We start from the raw sequence: 24,516 nt of genomic DNA, 5'->3' as shown, positions 1-24,516 counted from the left end.
GAGATGTGTCCATTTTCTCACTTGTTTGAATAGAATTAACAGAGTCAGCAACATCTCATCTTCAAAAGACTTTCTATCAGAAGAGGTTTTTAAAATGTAAGTTATATAAAGGTTTATTTTCTGTTTAGCCTCAATTTCATTAAAGGATATATATATATATTCAGAGCAGTGGGAAGGGTGAAGAGTTTGATTGCAACAGATATTGGGATGACTAGAGGGCCAGGGCCAGTGTCAATCGCCTGGAAAGGATTTCCTAAATTGAGAATAGTAAAGCTGTCTGGGGAAAGTGTTGAAAGGAACATTTGCACAGGTGGACCAGAGACAAAAGTTCAACCACAATCAAGCTGAGAACTGGAACAAAGTACCCAAATGGACATAGGGTCTGAGAAGGGTCATAATTGGTGGAGACATGTAAATCTAATGATCAGTAATGTGTATGTGAAAGATATATGGAAATCACTCTAGATTTCTAAGAAAGTGTGTGACATAATCTAGGAGACAAACCCTCAGGCACAGGCTGGGGACAGATCAGACAGGTGCTTTGGGACCTCTGTGGGCACAAAAAGACAAGAAGGGCTTCTAGTTTTCAGATGATGAGTAGCAAACGTGGACTCCAAGATTGACTTTCCCTACTATCTAGTCTTCTAGGGACTTTCTCCTTATATTCTAATCTCAAAGAATATCAATTAATTCTATTTTATAAAGAAATATAATCAGTTGATAAATCTTCAAAACCACAAAGCTGAATAGAACATAGTTGCAAGCTCCAACATCATGTTGATTTATCATATTGTGTATGCTTCCCATCCTTCTCCTTCACCAATACAATTAATTCAGAACCAATTACATAAATAGCTTCAAGTATTCCTGGTATCTGGTTGTACAAGTACTTCCAGTATAGCGTGAGAACGTGATTTGTCAAGCCATTATTATTTCGCCAGTCGTGTAGAAAGTACAAAATGTCATTTTAGCTGAGACTTAGGTAGTTGTTCAGTAATTCTAATAATTTCCTGAACCATAATGTCACTAGGCTGTATGCTCTTGTCTGTTGTACTCTAAGGACCCCAGCAACTAGACAGTGCCTCAAAAATGGCTTATTGAAACCATTTTCATGGATTTGTTAAAATATTGAGTGGATGTTGCTTAGGTTATATCCAGTTGAAAAACCTAAAAGTTGCTTAGGTTATATCCAGTTGATTATTTTTTTAACCTGATTCAGTTTTCATGTAATACTGTGCATTATTTAATGGAGCGTAGACAAGGGAATGGCATGACAGTTGAGGGGTCAGTAGGGCACTGTGAGTTTTGCCTGGAGCACAGTGACACCACTATTCCTTCAGTCTCTGGGCTGTGCAGCTCAGATAATCAAGGCCTTTTCAACCTTTACCTTCCTGTTTTACCCAGTTGGATGAGGATATAGCAGATCTCAGAATGTTTTAGTTATCCAGGCAAGCAGCATGTTTTGTTCAATTTTTTTATATAATTCTGGGCATGGAAGCAAACTCTTTGTCTCATTGAAAATCAGATTCTCCTCTTGCATGAAATTAAATATATGACTTTAGGGATTCAGCTTATAAACTCCACAATAATATGTTTAATAATCATTCCAGAAGACTAAGGAAGAGTGGTATCCTCTTTATAGTACCCTGCACTGGGCACTATATTGCCTTCCCAGACTTGCCACAGCAAATTTTCACAAACAGTATTCTCCATTCTGGAAGTCCAAAATCAAAGTGTCAGCAAGGGGCTTCCCTAGCGACTCAGTGGCAAAGAATCCACCTGCCAATGCAGGAGACACGGGTTTGATCCCTGGTCCAGGAAGACCCCACATGCTGGGGAGCAACAAGGCCCGCATGCTACAACTATTGAGCCTATGCTCTAGAGCCTGGGATCCACAACTACTGAATCCAGGTGCCACAGCTGCTGAAGCCCACATGCCCTCCAGCCCATGCTCCGCAACAAGAGAAGCCACCACAACTAGAGAATAGCTCTCATAGCAATGAAGACCCAGCACAGCCAAAAATAAATTAATAAATTTAAATTTTGTAAAAGTGTCAGCAAGGACTTATTCCCTCTCAAGACACCAGGGGAGAGTGCTTCCTGGCTTCATTCAGCTTCTGCTGGCTCCAAGCATTCCTTGGTTTATGGGAGCACCACTTCAGTCTCTGCTTCTGTATCTTCTCTTCTGTCTCTTATAAGGACCTTTGTCAGTGGATTTAGGGCCCACCTGGACAATCTAAGATGATCTCAGCTTGAGATCCTTCATTATATTTGCAAGGACCCCTTTTCCAAATAAGGTCATGTTGACAGGTTCAGGGTTGAGGAAATGGATGCATCTTTGGAGGCACATTCAACCCACTACAGATAATCTGCTCAATCTACTTCTGGATGAACTTTCTCTGGGAGGGAGTCACCCGTTTGGCCCACCATATTGCCACCTTGAGGAACAAGCAGCTCTGGTCTTACTCCTTTGCCTTCCCACAAGACTGAGACTAATGGGGGCACTTGGCAGGGACCAAGGCTAGACATTCATTTCAGTTGCTAATTAGCAATCAGAAGGTCATATCCTGTCATTATCTTGTGTTGGCGTCTTTTTCATGACAGATGAAGAAAACTTCAGATTTTCTCAGCTAATTTGCAATGCTGTTTCTACACACAGGGAAGCTAGGAAAGCCAAACATAAATCAGGCAATATTTAAACAGTTTGAGAGGGCATGAGGGAGGCAATTCTTTATCCATTCCTTGAAATATCATCTGAATTAAAGGCATAAAGAATAGACCTAACTTCCTACTGTATAGCACAGGGAACTATATTCATTATTATGTAATAACCTATAAGGAAAAAGAATCTAGAAAAGAATATATGCATACATACATATATATGTGTAACTGAATCACTGTGCTATACACCTGAAACTTACACAATATTGTAAATCAACTATACGTCAATTAAAGTTTAAAAAAAAAAAGGACAAAATAAATATATATTAGTTTGGATTTAACAACAACAGAAAAAATAATAAACCTAACTTTCCTAACCCCAGTGGCCTTGACCTACATTCCACTCCAGCCACCTGCTCCCACAATGGTCTTCCCAAGCTCATTATCACCCAGAACTGTGCCATATCTGAAACTAAAACTCTAAAATCCATACATCAATCATTCCACAACCAATGTTCCCACCTCCTCCCCTTACCGCAGCTGCTCACCAAGTTCATTTGCACCCCAGACTCACCATCCGCTGCCCATCTGGCCTGGCCTCCTTCACCCCAGGCCTCCTGCATCCGTGCTTACACTCCATCTGATGGGCTAAATGCCACCTTGGATCAATATGTAACTCACTCTTCCATGTTCAGGGCCGGAGCTGTTTCCTGCGCCTCTAGTATCAGATCAAATGAGATGATCCTGAGAGACAGTACAATCCTAAACCATACTCTCTGACCTCAGCAGGTTCTACAGCAAAGCTCACCAGTCCTTTGATGCATCTTTCATTCCCTGTCTTGAAAGCCTCAACCAGCCAGATTCCTTCACTTTGAGAAGATGACTTCAGGTCTTGCAGACATGGAAGCACTGAGAAGGACCACCACAATTACAAATTCCCCCCAACCCTAGCACTGTCCCTGCATTGCCCTCCTCCAGTTCCAGGCAGATCCCCCCACTGAGCCTCTGGACCCATTTGTCCCCAGCTCCTCCACACCCTGCTCCAGGAGTTTTATCCTTCTCCTCCATCTTTATACTTTACCCTTTCCCCCTGCTTACAGCTCTTTCCCTCACCCTCTACTTCACCTCCTAAAATCTGACTTAAGTATTCAGCACTGAAATTGCTCTTTCTTTGAGCAGTAGACACCCGCTGGTCACAAACTTAGGGGACTATTATCCCTCCCTACCTTAATGGAAACATCACTGCAGTAGATATGAACTCCTACCTGGAAGTCTCTGGAAGTCTGCTCCCTTAGATCCTGAGACACCCAGATCTTCTAGTTTTCCTTTTATCTCTATTATATGTAAATAAATATTTCTAACTTCAGTAGTCAACATCCATTGTAAAAAACTTAATGGACATGAGGAAATATTCCACACAGAAATAAATGCTGTTAATATTTTGACGTAAGTCCTTCCATGCTATTTTATTAGATAGATGGATGGATAGTTGGATGGATGGATGGATGGACAAATGGATAGATGGATGGACAAGTGAACAGACATATAGATGGAAAGACATAATTTTACATAATATACTGCAGAGGACATCATGCAAAATGCCAAGCTGGATGAATCACAAGCTGGAATCAAGATTGCCACGAGAAATAGCAACCTCAGATATGCAAATGATATCACTCTAATGGCATAAAGTGAAGAGGAACTAAAAAGTCTCTTGATGAAGGTGAAAGAGAAGAGTGAAAAAGTAGGCTTAAAACTCAACATTCAAAAAACAAAGATCATGGCATCCGATCCCATCACTTCATGGTGAATAGAAGGGGAAAAAGTGGAAACAGTGACATTGTATTTTCTTGGGCTCCAAAATCACTGTGGACAGTGACTGCAGCCATGAAATTAAAAGATGCTTGTTTCTTGGAAGAAAATCTATGACAAACCTTGACAGCATATTAAAAATTAGAGATATTATTTTGCCAACAAAGATCTGTATAGGCAAAGCTACAATTTTTCCAGTAGTCATGTACAGATGTGAGAGTTGGACCATAAAGAAGGCTGAGGCCCGAAGAATTGATGCTTTTGAATTGTGGTGCTGGAGAAGACTCTAGAGAGTCCCTTGGACTACATAGAGATCAAACCAGTCGATCCTAAAGGAAATCAACCCTGAATATTAATTGGAAGGGCTGATGCTGAAGCTGAAGTTCCACCATTTTGACCACCTGATGTAAAGAACTGACTCATTGGAAAAGACCCTGATGCTGGGAAATATTAAAAGCAAAAGGAGAAGAGGACAGCAGAGGATGAGATGGTTAGATAGCTTCACTGACTCAGTGGACATGAATCTGAGCAAACTCTGGGAGATAGCGAGAACAGGGGAGCCTGGTGTGCTGCATTCCATGGGGTCACAAAGAATCAAACATCACTTAGCAACTGAACAACAACAGCAACAAACAAGGTTGAATCAAAGTTTGCTGTTTTATACTTTATTCTGTGTCCAAACTATGAATTTTAAATCTGTGTTTTTATCCTGATTTCTCTGTTGAGTTTCAAACTCTTACTTAACATCATCACTTGATCCTCCTCCAAGTTAACGTCTAATCTCTCCCAGGAGCCGCTTCCTGTCATCCTTCTCTTTCTGCTCAAATAAAGCTTCTTGTCTTATCAATTTTCCCCTCAAGATGTTCCTCACAATTACCTGGATGTACTATAATGCCCTCCAGTGTGTCCCATTTTCAAATCTATCCCTCACATGGCTGCAGGTAGATTTCTCTAAAATGCCAAACCAAGCATATCACTCCCTTGCTTAAGCCCTTCAGCAGGCCCCCATTCTCTAACAGTTTAAAAGCTGAACTGGTTGGCCTGGAAAATAAGACCTTCCAGGATCTCCTGCTTCCTCTTTCTTCAGCATAATCTTGCCCCTTCACCCTCTTTCTGTTCTAGTCATCGTGAATTTCTTGCTGTCCCAAACGCATTCTGTTCTGTGCCTGCCTGCCTCTTTCTTCATATGATCTTATTTTCTTGGAAAGCCCTTCCCTGCCTTCTGAAGCAGACTAACTTCTACTCATTCTTCAAAGTTCGCCTCAGTCATCACTCCTCTGGGAAGCCTGCCTGGATTTAATCCCTCCCAAGTCAGCTAAGTCTCCCTTCTCTGGATTTGCACACATTCTGTGCACTCTTCTACAGCACATGTTAGTTACATGGTAATTAAATGCTGCATTGCTAGCTCTCTCCACCTTCCTGACACGTACATTTTTTGGAATGAACGTTTGCCTTCATATCTTTGCATGCGCCTGGCACATATGAGGCACTCAGTAAATTTGTTGAAATTAAAAACGCATTTAAAAGCAATCCAGGCCTCCTTTGCTGTCACACCCTCCACGTATCACTTTGGTTCACTGCTCCGCTTTAAAGAAGCATTCCTATGAAGAGTTATCTGTGCTGACTTGCTCTGCTCTCTCTTCTGCCATTCTGTCCAGCTTTTCTTCCCCTTTCCTGCTCTCATCGAGGTTGCCTAATCCAATGGACGACTCTCAGACCTCCTATTATGTGATCTCAGAGGCATTTGACAGTCAGTCTCTGCCTCCTTCCTGAATAGTCTCCACACTCCTAGGTTCTTCTCGTCACTCATCGCCTGTTCCTGCTCAGTTTACTTTATCGTCACTCCTCATCTTCCAGATCCCTGGATGTTTCATTGCTTAAGGTTCAATCCTTGGTCCACCACTCCATCTGCATGCACTTCCAAGGTGGTCTCATCCAACTTCATGAATTCATGTAGCTCCGTCCATCTCTATCTGTCGATTACTCCACATTAACATCCACAGCCTGGCCCTGTTCCTAGAAATCTTGACTAATTGGTAAAACTGCCCACTCAACAGCTCCACCCTGATATTTAATAGGCATCACAAACTTAATAGGTCTAAGTTTAGACCTATTAGAGAACTCTCCAGTTTCCCTTCTAAACCTTCTCTTCTCTGGTGTTTCACATCTCAGTAAACGGCACCACCATCTGCACAATTGCTCTGGCCCAACACCATGGACTGTCTTTGATGCCTATCTTTTTCTCACATCTCTCATTCAGGCCATCAGCACATCCTCTTGGCCCTGTCGTGAAAATATATCCCCAAAGTGACCTCATCACCTCCACCCCCACCACCCTAGTGTACATTGCCATCACCCCCGACCTGGATGACTGCAGGAGCCTCCAAACTGGCCTCTCTTCTCCCACACTTGGCCAGCCTCACCTCTTTTCATGCAGCATCCAGGGGGTCATTCCCAACGTCAGTCAGTTCATCCTGTAGACCCTACAGGAAACCTCCGGTGGATTCCCGTCACACTCTGGATGGATTCCACAGTCCTTCCCATGCCTGCCCAAACCTGCGTGTTCTGTGGCCTGGGGGATCTCTCCAGATTCATGTTCTCCTAAGCTCTCTTTCTCTCTCTGGCATCCAGCCCTGTGCCCTCTTTATATTATTCAGACAAACCGTACATGTCCCCAGCCCAGGCATTGTTTCCCAGTAGCTTGTAGTGCTCCTTCTCCTGGAGGCTCACTCAGATCAGACATCATTGCCTCAGAAAGGATGACACAATCTGGTACATTTGGGAGGAATTATCCTCCCCTCCTGTCCTTTTCCCAAGAGAGTCGTACACCTAGAACTTGGAGTCTAAAATGATGTTTGGGGGACTTCCCTGAAGGTGCAGCAGTTAGGACTCCATGCTTCCACTGCAGGGGGCATTGCTTCCATCCCTGGTTGGGGAACTAAGATCCCTCAAGCTGTGCAGTGTGTCCAAAAATAAAAATATCAACAAAAGAAAATATCAATAAAATGATGTTCAGTGAAGTAGGAGTGATGAAAACTGCTCAGACTGGAGCACAGAGCCTGGGGTTGAGACCTTCATTGCCTCAGAGAGCCCAGGAGAGGCAAGCGGTGCCCATGTGTCACAAAGGGGACTGTGATTACCTATTAGGGTATCCTGCCCTGAAGAGGGTGGTTTTGCCCCATACCCCCCAGCGGACATCTGGCTACATCTGGAGGCAGTTTTGGTGATCACAGCTTTGAGGGGATGGATGGCACTGGAATCTAGTGGCAGAAGCCAGGGGTTGTGTGAAATACCCTGCAGGGCACAGAGCAGTCAATGTCAACTGTGCTACAGTTGAGGAACTGGCTCTGTTCTTTTGAGAACCTCCAGGATCTCTTAAAGGACTTTAACCCCTGCAGATCTTGGTCTGTTGCCAGGGAGCAGTGATGGGGGAAGAACCCAAAAGGAGCAGGGATGGAAAACATGACTGCTGTGGAGAGAACCTTCTCGAACTCAGCCGTTAGTCTGCAGGAGGTAGACCGTGCAAGGTGTGGGTGTAGTTGCAAAGTCATAGCTTGGGAGGCAGGCCATTGTGATGGTGTCTAGGAGGCATTCAGGCCCGGGGCAGTTTTAGCAGCCCTCGGGTTTCATTCAGTGACAACAAAATACTTTTGAGCCCCTGGGATTTGCCAGTGCAGTGCTGGTTCTGACAGTTGTTTGCGCTCCAGAAGATGCTGTGGTCTTTGGAAGAGACCACCAAAGTCTGCAGACTGTGTGCCGGCTTTTGAGCAGACCTCAGAGTCCTGCCGGCTATTCTTGTATCTGCCCCAGCCCCCCAGCCTTTGCTCAAGGGAAGCAAGAACCCAGCACGCTATCACCAAGTGTCCAGCTCTTTACAGTTCCTGATACATTGAGTTGGTCCAAAAGTTCGTTCAGGTTTTCCAGAAGATCTTATGGAAAAACCCAAACAAACTGTTTGGCCAACCCTATACTATTTGATGCCCTTTCCAGGCAGGAAGGCCAGGAGATGGGGCCAGCTTTGGGCCTTTCAAGGCTGAAGCTGGTACAGGAAGTATCTCTGATGCTGAGTCATGCAGAGAGAGATTGATAGCTTACTGCTCAAGAAAACCCTGAAAGGGTCACTGGAACCTAGAGACACTGTGGGATAATTGTTATAGAGCCAAGATTAATGCCAGAGGTTCAAACCAGAAAGACCACAGCAGAACTTTTCAGACTTGAATCTTTGCCTGGGAGCAGCTTTGAGGGTGTTATTCCATTTTTACATCACTTTCATATAAGAGAACTAAGAAGCCTTTTAAAAGGGTTTTGCTGCACTATCCAAAATGTCCTTCCAGAGTAATTTGGTATTTCTATAAAATTTTATTGAAGTATAGTTGATTTATACTATTGTGTAATTAGGCCTTTTATTTTCTTCACTTGGCAAACCATCCTACTTCCCCTTCCATAAATCTGATCTGTGAACAAGAAATTCCTCTCCCAAACATCCTGAATTCTTTGCCATTATGCAAACTGCTGTTATTTAAACAATCAGTTGAAAAGTACACCGTGAAATCATTACATCCTACCTCCTGCTAAAACATGTCTCCATACAAACTTTTGTTAGAGAGATGGACGAAGGAGAGAGGAAGGGAGGGAGACCTGCTAGTTCAGCTTCTGGGGGTAAAACATTCATCACCTCCATCCATTGACTCAGTGACCTCACATCTCTGCAGTTTGATCTTTCTGTCCACTTTCTGAATAGAGACCTACTCTAGATATTAGAAATGTGAACAATTAGCTTCATTGAGCAGACTTCAAATGGTGCTTCAAAAATTGTCAGTAGGTTTGTACTGAAAAGTACAAAGCAAAAGTTTGCAGCTCTGCAACAGCAGGAATGTGCAGGCTAGTCCTCTGGTCCAATCCATATTCTCGTCCTTCAGTCAGGCCTGGATGTGTAGTCTAGGGTCCTGAGTCTGGGAAAGGGATCAGACATGCCAGTCTCTGAATGAATACCCAGGTAGGCTGACTCTACTAGTGGGAAGTCTTTCAGCAGTTGCCCTATACAGTAGATGCTATTATGATCCCATTATGCAGATGAGTACACTGAGGCTCGGGATGGTAAGCAGCTTCCCTAAAGTCACACAGGTCAGAAGTGTTAAACAAAGACAGCCTGACATCAGAACTTTCAACTTTGTCCTCACCACCACACTGCTTTTCTTGGATTATTGTCAAACTGCCCAAAGAGTAATGAATCAACAGTAATTCACTCAAGGGGAGAGTCATGTCTTTGCTGGGCCTTTTAAGCCATGTGAGAAGATGTGCTAGAAATGTGTGAAACTCCATTGCCTTTGAACGCTCAGTACAGTGTACAAAACTCAGATGGAAGTGAGATAAACCCTTGCCAGTAACATTGGTTGCTTTCAGATCTCCTGCCATGATCTCCCTCAGCGTTGTTAGGAAAGCTCAGAGTGGCTGCAGTTGCTTTCATCAGAGGTAACTCAAGTTCATCTCCTAAACGTCTGGTGAGGTGCTGATGAGACTGCTTAAAGAGTGACATCTGCCCATTTCAAAGTTTCTCCCATGGTCCCAGAGTTGACTGGCTGTATGCTGTCCCTGCTCCAATACCTGTGAGCAGATGGGTAAAGATGAAAACCAGTTAGGTGTCCATCAGAATGGGAAGGGCTAAACCAAGCATAGGACATTCATAAAAATGAAATACTTTGGAGTTCATTTCAATTGGATGATGAAAACCTGTGTTTGCAGATATGTGAGGATCTCTAGGCTGGGCCGTAGTGTGAAATGAGGAAGCTTTAGAGAAACAAGAGTGGGAAGGAGACTTCATTTTCAAAAGCATGTGTGTTGTCACCACTGATACTTCGGGAGAAGCGCCCACCAGAGTCAGGGATATATTGCTTCAGGAGATGGAGTTGATGCATTTTTATTGATATTGTCTATGTTGCTTATGTTTTTCTTTGTACTAAAAAATACCCAATTCTATTATTTTTGTTTGACAAGAGGGTAAGGATTGGTGCTACCAAAAATGAAAACTTGCAGTGTATTGAAAACCAAGGATTTGAAAAGAACTTAGTCCAACAGATGTTTCTGCAAACCACAGGGTGGGTGAGGTTGGGTTCAGAAATCAAGCTGTGAGCTGCCTGTGTTCCTGCCCTGAAGGAAGACAGACCAGGCCTTCTCATAAGACCCATGTTTGACTGACTGTCGGTAGAGGAGTTTTTTCCTATTAAATATGAGGTTCATGGTATTTTGCTATGTGATCATCTAATTGTGTCTTAGGTCCAAATGGGTTTCTGTGAAATCATCTCTGATCAGTAAATAAATAGAAAAAAAGTCAGTAACACACCTTAAGATCATGGCAAATCAGAATGTCCTAGGGAGTTTTCATGTTGCACCAAGAGGGAGCTAGAGGAAAACATTCTCTTCCTCCATCCCCTGCCTTGAGGATTACTGATGGAGAGAGGCCTCCTTTCTGACCCTCCAGGGTATTCTTCAGGTAGTTAGAATGGAAGAAAGGCTGAGCCCCCACCATCTAGTACCAGGAGATGGTCCCAGTGAGACCCAGCCTGGTATAGCTAGCATGTGGATTTAGACATGCCTGGGACGTGCAGTTGGGGGACATGCCTTGTCTCCTCATGTCCTCCACATTGTATGTGCATGTATCTGCTGATTTACCTGATAACTGAGGCCTGTCCAGTGCAGAGAAGTGGTACAGTGCCCATCACTGGAATCATACCCTGTGGGCACATCCCTCATGCTTAGGAAGTGGGGGGGGGGGGGGTTGCCCAACAGGAGGCATACTGCAAGCAGGGCATCTGGGGTTTCAGAAGTGATGTGATCCAAGAGAAGCAGAGGAACCACCCAACAAGTAGCCAACAGCACTGAGGTTCAGATGTGAATGCGTGGGGGTAGCTGCCCCTTAGCCCTCCGTGACTTTTTCAGCCTCAGAATGAAAGGACAGGAAGTGGTCCGGTGAAACCCTCAGGGGCCCAGCAACTCTGCTGTGAGGCCCCTCTGACCCGAGCAGGTAGACACAGAGGAGCTGTTTCCCTACCAGCCCTGCAGAAACGAGCCCAGGCCACGCGGAAGAGCACGTCTTGGGCAGCAGCCTGGGGGCTCAGTAACCGTCCCTGGGCTGTGCTGAGCTCAGCGTGCCTTCAGGAATGGCAGCCCATGCCAAAGGAAGGTGGTACCACACCAGGAGCAGGACTGGCCTGCAGCCTCAGCGAAGACTCCTCATGGGTCCCCTGAGAGGAAGGGGTGCCCAAGGCCCTGCAGGTTGACACAGACGGCGGAAGGGGGCTCTTGAACTGGAGACTCCGGGGCCTGGATAAATAAAGTAACACATGCCCACCATGCACTGGGGAGGAGGAGGCTGCTCCTTCTGTAGGGACTCAGTTTCATTGATCCTTAGAACTCTTTATTTGTGCCTAGTAACTTAGATCAAAACAGAAGCATCGGGGGTATTTTTTGCTTAAATTATCTGGATAGTTTCTCTAATAATCTAAAGTCGAAAGAAAAGGACTTTCTTTCCATCTCCTAATTCCTACACATTACCAACCTGTGTTGACACCAGACACAATCAATTTCCCAGCAAGTAGTTGTCCAGGCTGGGTAAGACAAAGGAGATGTGCAAGCCCTAGATGTTTTCTTGTTTGTGAGATTGTCAAGGCAATTCATGAACCTGGAATGGTTTGCCATTCCAATCTCTGCCTTCTGAGCTGTTGTTTGGATTTGAATTGTACAGTCCCTGCAGTGTGCTTATACAAACACGTCCCAGATCATAGTTCATCGCTCTGGAATATATTTTACTGTATGTACTTGACTGGCTGCAAGCCATCCTGTCTGTGTTTATATAAAGCCAAACCACATTATCATAGATTGCTTGCACAGCTATGAAAAAATATAGAGGACCTACTAGTTGCCCCCAGCAGCCTGTGAAACCAATATAATTTAGTCTTTAGAAATTCCATCTATGCCCAACCCCATTCAAAGCAGATAAACAGTTCTCAATGGGTGGTCTGCGTTGCAGTCCCCTTTGCTAAAAACAGCCCCATCTGCCTCCCTCCATCTGATCCCAGCTCCTGGTGGAGAGGCACGCCATGGTGATCCTGGCTGTAAAGTGCTGAGCAAGACACCCAGCTCTGAGCTCTCCTCACCAGATCCTACTTGCAGGTTTGGTCCAGGGTGGGCATCCAACCTGAGCTGGACAATCAGGGAATCATGCTGGAAATCTGAACCTAGCTCAGTGAAAGTCCAGTTGGTGTCTCTAGAGGCTTGAACTCCAAGCTGAAAAACATTAGCAGTGTTTGCAGTCGGAGAGAAGAAAGAAGCAGATATTCACAGAGAGAAACAAAAGGGAGACTCCGGATGAGGGTGGAGTCACCCCAGTATCTGAGCTCAACTGCATTCCTGACCCTAGATTTCTTGAGACACCACCAGAACTTTATAACAAATTCCCCTTCTAATAATCACAAGGAGGTGTTGGAAGCCAACATAAAATAATAATAGTTATCACTTGAAGAGTGCTGTTTTCCAGAAAAGGAAATGAAGAATAGGTGGTTAACTGCTAGCACAAGGTCACACAATGGGCAGCCTAGCCCCTGGACCAGAGAATTAATTGTGTTGCTCTGTGGCTTCTCAAAATGGGCACAAAGGAGAAGACTTGGTCTGGCATCAGACAGATGTGGGTCTGTCTTCACTGTACCACTTCCCCAGTGCTAATTATTGACCTGTGATTTCTGGTGGAATGAAGATAGCCACAGTCATAAATAGAGTTGTTGCAAGAATCAATGAGATAACATGATCTGTGTTGGTCTGATAGGCATTCTGTAAAAGTTATTTTTAATCTGTTTCCCATTTTTCATTTGTAGCAAACTACAGTGACTAGAACTGATAGAATATTGTGAAGGATGGTGATAACCAACATCCTTCTATATCTTTATTGTCAAATATGATGCTGAGATCAATATCCTTTATAATGTAAGGAAACATTCTCCTACTCTTGGTTTACTATGGAATTTTTATTTTTCTTCAAGGAAATTAATGGTGAATCTTTTCAAGCAAATTTCAGCTTCTAACCCCCCAAAAAAAAGAAAGGAAAGAAAAAGCCATATGATTTTTGTCTTTTGATGTTAAAATTAATTTCAATGATGGAATGCCCAATAATAAACTGTCCTTAGTTTCCTAGAATCAAGCATCCTAAATCATTTGGCATTATTCAGGGAATGGACTGGTACTTTCTCTTGTGTTTTACTTATGACTTTTTAGTGTATGAGTTCAGTGTCTTTAGTTTTCTTTCCTTTGCTCTTTTCCAGATTGTATTTTGTGATTATGGTAACTCATAATGATGAATTAAGTTTTCTACCATTTTCTGGTTTCTGGAGCTATTTAAATATTTGGGGTGAAAATACCCCAACTATAAGGATATAGGATATATCCTTATAAGGATATAGTCCTTTTTCCTCAAAGTTTTCTAGTTTATACTATGGTTATTTGTCTATTTAAGTTCTTACTTTTTCTTGAATAGATTAGAATAATGTATATTTTGCTGGAGAATTTACAGTTTATCGAGATTTCCATTTTTAACATTGAATTGAAAGTATTTTCATGTACTATATTTATCTGCTCCATTTCTGTGGACACTCTCTGCCCGCTGAGATTACCATGTCTCTTTATTAGGCCTTCCAGAGCCACCTCTAAGGGAGGCAGGTTCTTAGCAGGCACCTCTGTGTTGACATTTGCTCTCTTCCCACATTGGGCGGTGTTGCCATCTCCCACACATGGCCACAGCCCCACATCATGTTAGGAACATCAGTTGTGATGCCTCAGAGTCCATTAGAGTGGGTAAGCCTGCATGGGGTAAGAGTGAACAGTGCTTTTAGATGCAGGACTGTAGCTGCCAGGTTGGGGACCTGTCCGATATTGGGATATCAGGAAAGACCACCAGGGGATGCAATACTGATGGCATAACCTGGCCTCAAGGACTATAAGCTGTTCATCTGGTCCACAGGCCTCCCCATCCACCTGTACTGAGGTTCTGCTCACCTCTCGACTCTCCAGAGCCAGTAATATTTGCTTGTTATTTCATGCAAAAAGGATGGAGGAGCCTGGCGGGCTACAGTCCATAAGGTTGCAAAGAGTTAGACACAACTGAGCAACTTCACTTTTATGCAAAAAGAATAGACTGCTTTAAAGATGGCAATTTGAAGTGTTATTTTTTATTGCACTTATTACAGGATCTGATCATCTATTCATTTAAACCATTTTCATAGCAGTTACAGAGTACAAAGTCTTTTTAATCTAAGAAGAGCCTCATGAAAGATTGTGGAGATGGGTTAGTTGGAAATTCCAACAGAGGGTCTTAGAAAAGTCACAGCTAAGACTGTGTTGAGGTGAAAATCTAGTTAGATAGGAAGAGACAGGAAAGACCCCCTTAGGTCTCTAGATATAGGTACCAGAGATGGGCAGAGCCCAGGGTGAGGGAGCCAGTGGGCTTGACCAGACAGAGGGAAGCTGATTTAGGAACAGGGCAACGTGTTCCTAATGGGACCAAGCTCTTCAGAGCTGCAGCATGTAGCTAGGCAGATTGCCAGCAAAAACTGCCAGAAAACTGTTTGCTCAAATAAGGGTTTAAATCAGTGAAGACCCTTACATCTGGAGGTGGCCAGGTCTATACAACAAGTTCCTCCCAGCAGAGACCTTGTTCTTCATGTGTGGCCATGTAGGCTCCATGTAGGTCATGAAGCCATGACCGCTTACCTCACTGGGATTCCGCATACACCTCTCTGACCGTGAGCATGATTGCCATATGTGAGTCATGTTCAAGTTCCCCCACCTTCCAGCATCGGGTCAGGCACACGTGAGACCTTCGGGTGGTATCTATGGAATGCTTGAATGGGTGAGAATGCATGGTCCAAAGAACTTTTCATACCCTTGGGTTTAGCTCTTCAGGTTCAATGCTGGCTGTTTGTCTAGGGTCCCAGAATTCCCCTTCATCAGCTCTTTTCTTCTCTTGGGTCCTTATACAGTCAGGTCTGAGAAGAGGATTCCAGTAAAATGACTCTATGCGGTTACTTGAGGAGGTATGTTCCTTTAGTACGTACCAAGTTCATAGCCATTGTTCATGGTAAAGAATAAAAAGAATGGATACCTCTCTTGTGTCATCACTTGGCAAGTTTTTGAAGTGGCTTAAGGTGAACACTACAAACAAACACATCAGCTAACAGTACATGGTTCTGCCTTATCTGTGTTCTAGGTTCAGGTTCAGTGGGAGAATCCTAGGCCTGGCTCTGATCCACCAGTACCTTCTGGATGCTTTCTTCACAAGACCCTTCTATAAGGCGCTCCTGAGACTGTAAGTGTCCCCCCCAGCCCTGCCTGCAGGACCAACCAGAGGCACCGACCTCCCTGACTCCTCTGGCCCTTTTGTCCCTGTTTTCCCTACTCATTCCTGTTAGGTTTATGGTGGTTTACTTTTCTGAGTGCTTAGCTATCACATAAACCTTTTAGTCCCATAAAAAGACATTTGGAGGTTTTATATAAGCATAAGAGAACATCATGTACCAGATATAAATCAGTTTATATAAATAATTATAGTAGCATTACAAGCGTTGTCTGAAACTACTAAGTAGAATTGATCTGTCCTTGTGTGTAAATCATTATGCTGTACATTCTAAACTTATACAGTGCTGTATGTCAATTATATCTCAATGAAGGTGGAATAAGATAAAAGAAAAAATTGATGCATACCTTGATTATTTTTAAATGATACTCCTCTCCGATGGCCATGGAGAGTCCCTGAGTCAATAATTGTTTTGTGTTTGTTATTTTAAACATTTTAATACTTTCTTTACCAATTACAGAATGAACTAAAGGTTCATCGATGTATTCAAAAGTATCAAATCACTAAAATACACCTATGTTGCTTTAGCCAAGAGTGGTATAACCATATTTTGGCATGAGGTCTGAGCAGGTGTTTACTGAAACTATGTTTGCCTTTCTCCCTTTGAATGCACCCAGGCCCTGTGATTTGAGTGACCTGGAATATCTAGATGAGGAATTCCACCAGAGCTTACAATGGATGAAGGACAACAATATCACAGACATCCTCGACCTCACGTTCACGGTTAATGAAGAGGTTTTTGGCCAGGTTTGTGAGATGCGGGGCTTGGAAAAGACATTTTGAGCCTTATTGTGGAAAAATTGCATGATATGAAATTTACCATCCTAACCAGGTTTTCAGTTCATTCAGTGTTACTAAGTAGATTCATGTGTTATACAACGCATCTCCAGAATGTCTTCATTTTGCAAAACTGAAACTACATCCATTAAACAACAGCTCCCTATTTTCCCCTCTCCCCAGTCCCTGGAACCATCCCACATTTTCTTTCCAAGAACTTGTCTACTCTAAGTATCTCATATTCAGTGGAATCATACAGTGTTTGTCTTTTTGTGGTTGGCTTATTTCACTTGGCATAGTATCTTCAAGGTTATCCATGTTTTAGCATGTGACAGGATTGCCTTCTTTTCTAGGGCTGAATAATATTCCATAGCATGTAAATACCATATTTTGTTTAGCCATTCATCAGTTGATGGACACCTACATTGCCTCCACCTTTTGAGTGTTGTGGATAATGCAGGTATGAATATAGGTGTGCAAATCGCTGTTCAAGTCCCTGAGAAACCTGTGTGCAGGTCAGGAAGCAACAATTAGAACTGGACATGGACCAACAGACTGGTTCCAAATAGGAAAAGGAGTAGGTCAAGGCTGTATATTGTCACCCTGCTTATTTAACTTCTATGTAGAGTACATCAGGAGAAATGCTGGGCTGGGTGAAGCACAAGCTGGAATCAAGATAGCCAGGAAAAATATCAATAACCTCAGATATGCAGATGACACCACCGTTATGGCAGAAAGTGAGGAAGATCTAAAGAGCCTCTTGATGAAAGTGAAAGAGGAGAGTGAAAAAGTTGGCTTAAAGCTCAACATTGAGAAGACAAAGAGCATGGCATCTGGTCCCATCACTTCATGGCAAATAGATGGGGAAACAGTGGCTGACTTTATTTTTGGGGGGGCTCCAAAATCACTGCAGATGATGATTACAGCCATGAAATTAAAAGATGCTTACTCCTTGGAAGGAAAGTCAATACCAACCTAAACAGCATATTAAAAAGCAGAGACATTACTTTGCCAACAAAGGTCCATCTAGTCAAGACTATGGTTTTTCCAGTGGTCATGTATGGATGTGAGAGTTGGACTGTGAAGAAAGCTCAGTGCTGAATAATTGATGCTTTTGAACTATGGTGTTGGAGAAGACTCTTGAGAGTCCCTTGGACTGCAAGGAGATCCAACCAGTCCATCCTAAAGGAGATCAGTCCTGGGTGTTCATTGGAAGGACTGATGTTGAAGCTGAAACTCCAATACTTTGGCCACCTGATGGGAAGAGCTGACTCATTTGAAAAGACCCTGATTCTGGGAAAGATTGAGGGCAGGAGGAGAAGGGGACAACAGAGGATGAGATGGCTGGATGGCATCACCAACTCAATGGACATGGGTTTGGGTGAACTGCAGGAGTTGGTGAGGGACAGGGAGGCCTGGCCTGCTGCTGTTCATGGGGTCGCAAAGAGTTGGACACAACTGAGTGACTGAACTGAACTGAACTCAGAAGTGGGATTGTTGGATCATATAGTAGTGGGATTTTGTATTTAAAAGCAAGGACTGTCATTTGTTCAAAATACAGTTCTTTGAGGACTACTGTCTTGAGAAGACAATGGCAACCCACTCCAGTACTCTTGCCTGGAAAATCTCATGGACGGAGGAGCCTGGTAGGCTGCAGTCCATGGTGTCACTAAGAGTCGGACATGACTGAGCGTCTTCACTTTCACTTTTCACTTTCATGCATTGGAGAAAGAAATGGCAACCCACTCCAGTGTTCTTACCTGGAGAATCCCAGGGATGGGGGGGCCTCGTGAGCTGCCATCTGTGGGGTCGCACAGAGTTGGACACGACTGAAGCGACTTAGCAGCAGCAGCAGCAGCCTTTATTAAAGTTACTCATGTCTTCTTTTTCTTGTTTTGACATGGATCTAGTTTATAGAGTTTTTTGAAAATCAAATGTGACAGTGGATCAGAAAGCATTTTTGTAAAGTGTGTGATATATCTATAAGATATTTCTCTTAAAAAAAAAAAAGATATTTCTCTTATCTGTGCAACTACAACAATACTTTTTATCACTAGCATCCAGGTTTTACTGCTCCAAAATGTATGTATCACAATAGTATTTAATAAGAGAAGCTTCCCATTTTTTTTCTTCTAGTGTTTATATAACATTGAATCATCTGGCTTATAGTTTTATCAGACCAGCCTGATAACCTGAGCAGATTTAACAATTAAGGTTTTTTTGAACATCATTTACAAGAGATTCAAGAGCCTATGACATGTGTAATTTTTGTAATGGAATATTATAAGAATTAAGCTGGGATACTTATAAGTACCTTCATGACTGTGGGCAGTGTGCTGAATCTATGGGTGATAGTTACCCACTGAACCTTGCAGACCACCCAACACCCGCATCTCAATCAAGAATCTTGTTCAGGTCCTGGAAAATATTAGTGTTCTGACGCATTGTCTTTGCATAAAAATACCTCTGAAGAATACTCTTTTCCACATTTGAGAAAAAACTATTTTTTCTTACATCTTTAGAGAGGGCATTTAAATATATTCAAGAGGATGTGATTCACTTAACTGTCCTCCCCCATGTACTAGATGAATGTGTAAGATACACTATTTTTTCTGCATGACTACTTTTAGCCCATCCTTTACATTTGCCCTAGAGTAGGGTTAATTTGTAAAACAAACACAAACAAAAAAGCACAATTATTTAGCAAAATAGATTAAGACAAATGGGTACCCATCTTAAAAAACTTAAGTTAGATCCCAAACCTAACTCATTATGCTTAAATTAATTTCACTTGGGTGAAAAAGCTGAGGGCTTGAAAGAACAATAAAAGGATGAAAATGAAAGAATTTTTATTTTTAAGTTACAGTAAGAAATGCTGTTGTAGATGTGACAAAGTCATGAAATAAAAGATAGACATAGTCAACTAAAATTACTTTTTTAATACCTCATGTCAAAACTACACCATGAACAAAGTAAAAATGACATAATATTTGCTACATTGTAACATACAGCACAGACAAAAGTCTGTGTCTTTCAATATAAGAAGAGATCCTGCAGATCAATAAGAAATGATCAACAACACAATGGAAAATTAGCAAAGAATATAAATGGGTAGTTCCCGGGAAAGGAAATATTCAACATCATTTACAATTTTTTTAAAATATAAATTAAAATAGAATGAAATACCATTTTCCCTCATGAGAACATTAAGAATCAGAAAGCTTAGCAGTATTCTATTTTGGAGATGGTGGAGAGAAACAGGTACTCTGTACAAGAGTGTAGGTGGAAGGAAGCAGAAGTTTGTTTCACTGTCTATGAAAGGCACCCTGTGATAACTATCCTCATTCTAAATGCACCTGCCTTTGACTCAGCATCTCCGTCTAGAAATTTGACCTACAGATATGTTCACATCTAATTGAAATGACTCATGGATAGCAATCTTCATTGCAGCATTGTTGATCACCACAAAAAAATCTGAAGCAATCTAAATGTTCAGCAGTAGAACACTGATGAAATAAATTATAATCCATTCACACAATGAAATAGTAGACTAGTAAGATATGTGGTCTGATACCCCAGCCCATCCATTTACATATAAACCATAAACAATCAGACAGGTAGTATAACAATAACAAAAAAAGAATAAGGTCTAAACTGTTATAATCCTGCAGGAAATAACCCTGAGTTTCATTGGAAAGACTGAAGCCAAACCTGAAGCTCCAATACTTTGGCCACCTGATGTGAAGAACCGACCCACTGGAAAAAACTCTGATGCTGGTAAAAGAGAAGGGGGCAGCAGAGGATAAGATGGTTAGATAACATCACTGACTCAATGGACATGAATCTGAGCAAACTCCAGGAGATGGTGGAGGACAGAGGAGCTTGGTGTGCTGCAGTCCACGGAGCTGCAAAAAGTCAAGACACAACTTAGCGACTGAATAACAACAAACCAAGATAAAACAATGGCCAATGTGTATCTTTAACTAAAATAAAAAAGCTTTGGTGTGTATGTGACCATGATAATGAACAGTGTGTATAATATGCTACTGTTTGGGGAGAGAAACTTGTTTTTCACTGTATGGCTTTTTATAGCACTTGAATTTTTTTTTCCACGGACACATGTTATCTACTCAAAAGAAATCAAGTAAATTGCAAATGACTAAATGCATTAAAATTAGAGGAAAAAATAACATTGAAACTAAAAAGAGCAATCCTTCATGTGTGTATAAGGTAGGAACTGAACAATTCAGAGAAAGTTGAAAACATTCCCAGTGATAAAAATAAGGATGTGTTATAAATCTAGATAGGAAAAAGAGTACATCAAGGCTGTATATTGTCACCCTGCTTATTTAACTTATATGCAGAGTACATCATGAGAAACGCTGGGCTGGAAGAAGCACAAGCTGGAATCAAGATTGCCGGGAGAAATATCAATAACCTCAGATATGCAGATAACACCATCCTTACGTCAGAAAGCGAAGAACTAAAGAGCCTCTTGATGAAAGTGAAAGAGGAGAATGAAAAAAGTTGGCTTAAAGCTTAACATTCAGAAAACTAAGATCATGGCATCTAGTCCCATCACTCATGGGAAATAGATGGGGAAACAGTGGAAACAGTGGCTGACTTTATTTTTTTGGGCTCCAAAATCACTGCAGATGGTGACTGCAGCCATGAAATTAAAAGACGCTTACTCCTTGGAAGGAAAGTTATGACCAACCTAGACAGCATATTAAAAAGCAGAGACATTACTTTGCCAACAAAGGTCCGTCTGGTCAAGGCTATGGTTTTTCCAGTGGTCATGTATGGATGTGAGAATTGGACTGTGAAGAAAGCTGAGCGCCGAAAAATTGATGCTTTTGAACTGTGGTGTTGGAGAAGACTCTTGAGAGTCCCTTGGACTGCAAGGAGACCCAACCAGTTCATCCTAAAGGAGATCAGTTCTGGGTGTTCATTGGAAGGACTGAGGCTGAAGCTGAAACTCCAGAACTTTGGCCACCTCATGCGAAGAGTTGACTCATTGGAAAAGACCCTGATGCTGGGAGGGATTGGGGGCAGGAGGAGAAGGGGACGACAGAGGATGAGATGGTTGGATGGCATCACTGACTCAATGAGCATGAGTTTGAGTAAACTCCGGGAGTTGGTGATGGACAGGGAGGCCTGGCGTGCTGCTGTTCATGGTGTCGCAAAAAGTCGGACACAACTGAGCGACTGAACTGAACTGAACTGATAGATCTAGAATAATGTATTTCTGTTTAAGCTTAAACTGATCCTGCTTCTTTTCAAATGAGGTTGCCAAGAGTGATGATTTTGGTTTTAGAAAACTGAGTCACAGCCCTTCTGTTGGCAAGTTACAGAGTGAAGAGCAGACAGACAGATATAGCTGAGAGACATCACAGACTTTTCCTCGGTGTGTTAGCTAAGATTAAGTTCAACTGTTAATGAAGAAACCCAGTGACCATGCCTAAATTAACAGTTTATTTTTCTCTTACATAAAAATGTGGAGGCAGGCAACCCAAGGCTGCAATCCCTACAATGGCCCCCTGCGCCCACAACCTTGATGCGTATGGCGCCCCAACCAACACATCCATGTCTGAAGTAGCAGGACAAAGGAGAAATAGCCCTGCTCTTTAAAGAGCCCTCATGAAAGTGCCATACAACACCCTCACTTGTACGTTATTGGCCAGAACTTAGTTACATCACATACTTAGAGTCAGGAAATAGTCTCTAACTGGGCAGGTAAAAACCAGAGGCTCCAAAGAATATGGATCTTGGTTGGTAACTATTATGCTATAATTGACCAATATTTCATATTTACCAAAGTCACCCAAGTGATCAAAGAAAGTAATCAGCAGACTTCTATAAACTATTTTGTTTGGGTACTTTGCCCATGAGTATCAAATATATACATGCATTTTTAATCAGTAACTAAGTACATCTATGGTCTTCCCTAGTGGCTCAGTGGTAAAGAATTTGCCTGTCAATGCAGGAGACACAGGCTCGATACCTGGATCAGGAATATCCCCTGGAGAAGGAAATAGCAACCCACTCCAGTATTTTTGCCTGGAGAATCTCATGGATAGAGGAGCCTAGAAGGCTATAGTCCACGGGGTTGCAAAAGAGTTGGACATGATTTAGCAACTAAACAATAACAGGTATAGTTATGCCTCACTTTTCTTACGTTAATCACACTGAGCACTGAGGTGAACCCCTTAAGCAAATTTAAGATAACTGATGCTTCCCCCTTCAAACACCACCACTTTTTGATCACAGTGTCTAATATGTTACCTGCCTTCTTGCCTTTCAAAACAGTAAAGCACAGATCATAAGTTTTCTTGTTAGCTTGTCCTAACAATCATGCATCTCCATACTATGTGGCAACGTCATTCTCTCCTTTCTCAAGGTTGAGGTGTCGCCCTTCAATCACTGTTATACCTACTGCAAAACCACTCTCCCACCCTCCATTTCTTTTTTGCCAATGATCTGCTGTTGGTGGGGAAGATTTGTTTGTTAAGAATGTTATGTAATTGGGACTTGGGTATAGTTAAGGACATTCTAGTCCATTTAGGGGTAACCAGGGGCATTTTTCTTTTATTTCCGTTATGCCTCTTAAGTTTAAGAAACATGCTTCCTCTTTATGTAACAAAAATGCAGCTTTTCTAAGGTACTGATGTATCTACTTAGAACAACCAGAGCCTTTCTAGTAACTTCCAGGAAAGGAGAAAGAATCAAGAAGGTAATGATGCTGAACTTGCGTAAAGAGAACTCTTTACAAAGAGTTCATCCTCTTAAAACTGATCTGTTTCACTGGAAGGTAAAGCAAGTCAACAATCATCATGATCTTTGTTTCCCCACAAGGTAACGGAGAGGGAGTTAAAATCTGGAGGAGCCAACACGCAGGTCACCGAGAAGAACAAGAAGGAGTACATCGAGAGGATGGTGAGGTGGCGGGTGGAGCGCGGCGTGGTGCAGCAGACTGAGGCACTGGTCCGGGGCTTCTACGAGGTGAGACCCGGCCCAGCAGGCGGCTTGTTAGGAGAAGGGAGAGGAAGAATGAGGCAGGAAAAGGGCTCAGCTCTACTCACCAGCATGCAGGGGAGGACCCCCTGAGGGTATTGGGAGCGGGGTCAGAGTTCTCTGGGAAACCCAGCTCTTGTGGTCTCACAAAATCAGCATCAGCGTGGCCCTGCTGAGCCATAGGTGAAAACACATGGCCCGTCCTGCCGAGACGAGTGTGTGTTGCATCCTCTTTTATTCAGTGAGATAAAAATGAATGAAGTGAAGGCTCTGGAGGGAATTATCCACTCTGGCTAGATTTTTTATTTTCTTACAGGCAGATCTCTGAGATATTGCAGGTTTAGTTCCAGACCTCAGCAATAAAGCCATTATCGCAGTAAAGCGAGTCACATCAGTTGTTTAGATTCTTAGTGCAAAGAAGTTATGCTTATACTAGACTGTAGTCTACCAAGTGTGCCACAGTATTATGTCTAAAAAACCAGTGTACATACCTTATTTTTAAAATACTTTATTACTAAAAAAACTACCCATCATCTCATGACCTCGGGTTGCTGCAAACCTCCACTTTGTGAAAAATGCGATATCTGCAGAGTGTGATAAAGCAGAACACAATCAAAGGAGATATGCCTGTGGTGTCACTTTGTGCCACATAATCCATGCAGAGGTGCTAAATCAGGACAACGACTTATGAAATAAGCTGCATGAAATCACATGTGAAAGTTTTGAAAATTATAAAGCACTGTAGAATTTAAATAAGATGTCATTCAATAAAAAAGTTTTTTAAAAAACATCAGAGATCAATAATAATTTTTTAAAAAAGAGGACACTGACAGGTGCTAGGCTTCCTGTTTACC

At 42.5% G+C, this 24,516-nt stretch overlaps 1 protein-coding gene across 4 annotated transcripts in view; it reads left to right on the top strand.

The window, feature by feature from the left end:
* The window catches only part of HECW1 (HECT, C2 and WW domain containing E3 ubiquitin protein ligase 1), a 443,461-nt gene that overhangs the window by 402,898 nt on the left and 16,047 nt on the right, over nt 1-24,516 (top strand). For all 4 annotated transcript variants that reach the window (XM_043463510.1, XM_043463512.1, XM_043463511.1 and 1 more), the window contains 3 exons: nt 15,725-15,823; nt 16,489-16,618; nt 23,504-23,650. In XM_043463510.1, coding sequence (XP_043319445.1) covers nt 15,725-15,823; nt 16,489-16,618; nt 23,504-23,650 — 376 coding nt within the window. The remainder of the gene's footprint in view (nt 1-15,724; nt 15,824-16,488; nt 16,619-23,503; nt 23,651-24,516) is intronic.

The sequence above is a fragment of the Cervus canadensis genome, chromosome 3, assembly GCF_019320065.1.
Source record: "Cervus canadensis isolate Bull #8, Minnesota chromosome 3, ASM1932006v1, whole genome shotgun sequence".
NCBI classification, from domain to species: Eukaryota; Metazoa; Chordata; class Mammalia; order Artiodactyla; family Cervidae; genus Cervus; species Cervus canadensis.
The sequence above is the reverse complement of the archived record's forward strand: the minus strand, read 5'-3'. Positions and strand labels throughout refer to the sequence as shown.